Source organism: Carlito syrichta, unplaced genomic scaffold (assembly GCF_000164805.1).
Source record: "Carlito syrichta isolate Samal-C Ts95f unplaced genomic scaffold, Tarsius_syrichta-2.0.1 Scaffold126587, whole genome shotgun sequence".
Lineage (NCBI taxonomy): Eukaryota > Metazoa > Chordata > Mammalia > Primates > Tarsiidae > Carlito > Carlito syrichta.
This window is the reverse complement of record NW_007070683.1, coordinates 64,642-67,390: the sequence shown is the minus strand read 5'-3', so window position 1 is coordinate 67,390 and position 2,749 is coordinate 64,642. Positions and strand designations below refer to the sequence as shown.

At 65.8% G+C, this 2,749-nt stretch overlaps 1 protein-coding gene across 1 annotated transcript in view; it reads right to left on the bottom strand.

The window, feature by feature from the left end:
* The window catches only part of DAPK3 (death associated protein kinase 3), a gene marked incomplete at its 3' end in the record, with an annotated part of 7,392 nt that overhangs the window by 560 nt on the left and 4,083 nt on the right, over positions 1 to 2,749 (bottom strand). Inside the window, exons 3-6 of the mRNA XM_008048755.2 lie at positions 2,549 to 2,678; positions 2,160 to 2,208; positions 1,585 to 1,611; positions 345 to 497 (exon numbers count right to left, since the gene is read on the bottom strand). Of these exons, the coding sequence (XP_008046946.2) occupies positions 345 to 497; positions 1,585 to 1,611; positions 2,160 to 2,208; positions 2,549 to 2,678 (359 nt within the window). The remainder of the gene's footprint in view (positions 1 to 344; positions 498 to 1,584; positions 1,612 to 2,159; positions 2,209 to 2,548; positions 2,679 to 2,749) is intronic.

Below are 2,749 nucleotides of genomic sequence, written 5' to 3'. Positions count from 1 at the left end.
GGGGAGGCCGAGAGAGCGCTGGGAGGCTGGGGGGCGGCAGGGAGGCGCAGGGAGGCCTGCGGACGGCCAAGGAGAAGCCGGCAGAGTCAGAAATGAGGGGGGACTGGGGAGGAGCAGGGAGGGCCGCTGGGGACCGGGGAAGACTCGCCACAGCTGAGGAGGACTGCGGCAGATGGGGCACCTGCCCGAGTGTGAGGAATCGGCACGGCCAGGATTCTAGATCCCTCTAAGGAAAAGGCAGGCATCTGCCTGTCCGTGAACCCGAGCAGCCCCCTCATCTGCCGGCTCCACCCGGAGGACGCGGAGCCCGCCGCCAGCGGCTGGGAGGGCCCCGGCCAGCGTACTTGGGGTCCTTGACGAGCAGCCGGCGGATGAAGTCCTTGGCCAGCTCGCTGGTGCTGCTGAAGTACTCCTCGTCGAAGTCGTAGTTCACAGCCGAGATGTTGGTCAGCGTCTCCTGCTTGGTCTCGCCCAGGAACGGGGACGCGCCGCTCAAGCTGGGGACGGGAGCTCGGTTGGGCCTCACCCCCAGCTGCCTCCCAGCCGCCCAGTCTGTCCCCCTGCGCTGGGCGAGGACGGGCCACCCGCACCCCACTGCCTCCCCGACGATGCTCCGGCTCCCCCAAAGCCCTGGACGCCCTGTGGAGAAAGCCAGGGTCTGTACAGCCACGGGGTGCCAGGCAGCTCCTGGACGCTCGGCTGTTGCCACGAGGGAGGGTAGGGACATGGCAGGACAGGCCCGGTGGACGCCACTGAGCCCAGGACCAAGGTCAACGGCCTGGTGGCGAGACGCAGCAACCATGCGACAGTGCCTGACAAAGACCATGGGACAGTGACCACGTGACACAGAACCATCTGACAAAATGACCGCGCCACACAGCAGCCAAGTGACACAGGGATCGTGCAACCCAGAACATGACAGTGACTATGTGGCACAGACCACGTAACACAGCAACCATGAAACACAATCACTGTGACACTGTGTGCAACATAGAACCGTGTGTCGTAGTGATTGGGTGACACAGAACTACGGGATAGTGACCGTGAGACAAAGAACCATGTGACACAGCAAGTCTGTGACAGATACAGCGACCACGCAACACAGCAACCACGCGACGGTGACTGCATGGCAGAGACCACGTGACACAGCAAGAGTGCAACGCAGCATCTGCGCACGCCTCCTGCTCTGGTGCTCTGAGGGGCGGGGACGCAGAACACACCAGGCAGACCCGGGCAAGGGAGCTTCCGCCAAGCAGCTGACCTCGCAAGGAATCAGGGGACAGTCTCAGGGGGAGGAGCCTGCCGGTGTCACCAAGTGCCACATGAAGACTGGATGGGGCCTGAACCAGAGAGGGGACACTGGGGAAACCCCGGGGCATGACTGCACCAGGCACGGGCATGTACCAGCCACTCCTATAACGCATCCTGCCTGCAGAACTCTCCAGAAGCCCCTGGGACCACAGCCTCACAGGATCACACATTTGTCCACAGAGCACCCGCAACAGGTCCGACCCCCGGTGTCCCCAGGACGCACACAGAAAGCCCCAGGCGGCACCACCCCGTCCAGCCCCGCCGGGAACTCACAGGATGTAGGTGATGACGCCGATGCTCCTGTGGACAGAAGGGAGGCGTGTCACTCGGCTGCCGCAGCCCCCGCTCCCAGCACAGGCACCGCCCCCCAGGGCCGCGGTCTGAATCCAAACCACAGGCAGCTAGGGGGACACAGCCCCGGCAGCGGCAGCCCTGTCTCCCTGAGGCTGCGGGCCCAACCCAGCTGCTCCACGTGAGGATGTGATACCACACGCCTCCCCAGGCCCAGCCGAGCTCAGAGTGGTCGGGCAGGGACAGGGCAGGATACAGCGGCACACTGCAGAGGCCAGGCTGGTCAGGCCGCCCCCAAGTGGGGACCTCCGTGGGTCTGAGGTGGCCTCCAGTGGTCGGCGGGCTCCGTCGACAGAGGCTCGGCCCGCAGGACAGGCTCTGCGGGACACCAGGGCGCTCTGCCGAGGCCCGGCCGGCCCTCCACAGCCAGGAGAGCCGTTCTCAGCCCATGGGCCGACCCAGGTGGAGGCAGCAGGCTGGCTCCCTCCTCACGACCCCGAGGCCCCAGGACGGGCGGAGTCCCCAGCCAGTGGGTGGGGAGGGGCACCCACGCTCACCACATGTCAGCCTCCAGGCCCAGCGGCTCGTAGTTGACGATCTCAGGGGCTGTGGGACAAGGAGGCAGCAAGTCAAGAGCTGGGATACGCTGGCTGAAGAAGGGGACAGCTAGCCTTCGTGGCCCTGCGGCCCCAGACGTGGGCTCGAGGCCTCACAGACATCGCTGCGTGGGCGCCTGGGCCCCGCAGCAGGAAGGCACCACGGCACCCCCCACAGCCCTACATCCAGCAAGCCAAGTGACGCTGGGAACAGAAGGTGACCGGGTCGTGGACATGCCCTACACTCCCAGTCACTCCAGGACAGACCTTGGCCTCACCCACAAACTTTCGCCCGACACACCCTGCGGCCTCACCCACGAACTCCAGCCCGACACACCCCACGGCCTCACCCACGAACTCCGGGGTGCCGAAAATGTTCTTGAACTCGTTCCCCGCCTCGATTTTGTGGGCGATGCCGAAGTCGATGAGCTTGATCCGAGGGTTGGGCACGTTCTTGTCCAGGAGCATGATGTTCTCGGGCTGGGGGCGGCCGGAACTCAGCAGGCGCAGACATGCCCAGGCCCCCGCGCCCGCCCGTCAGGCCCCGCCCT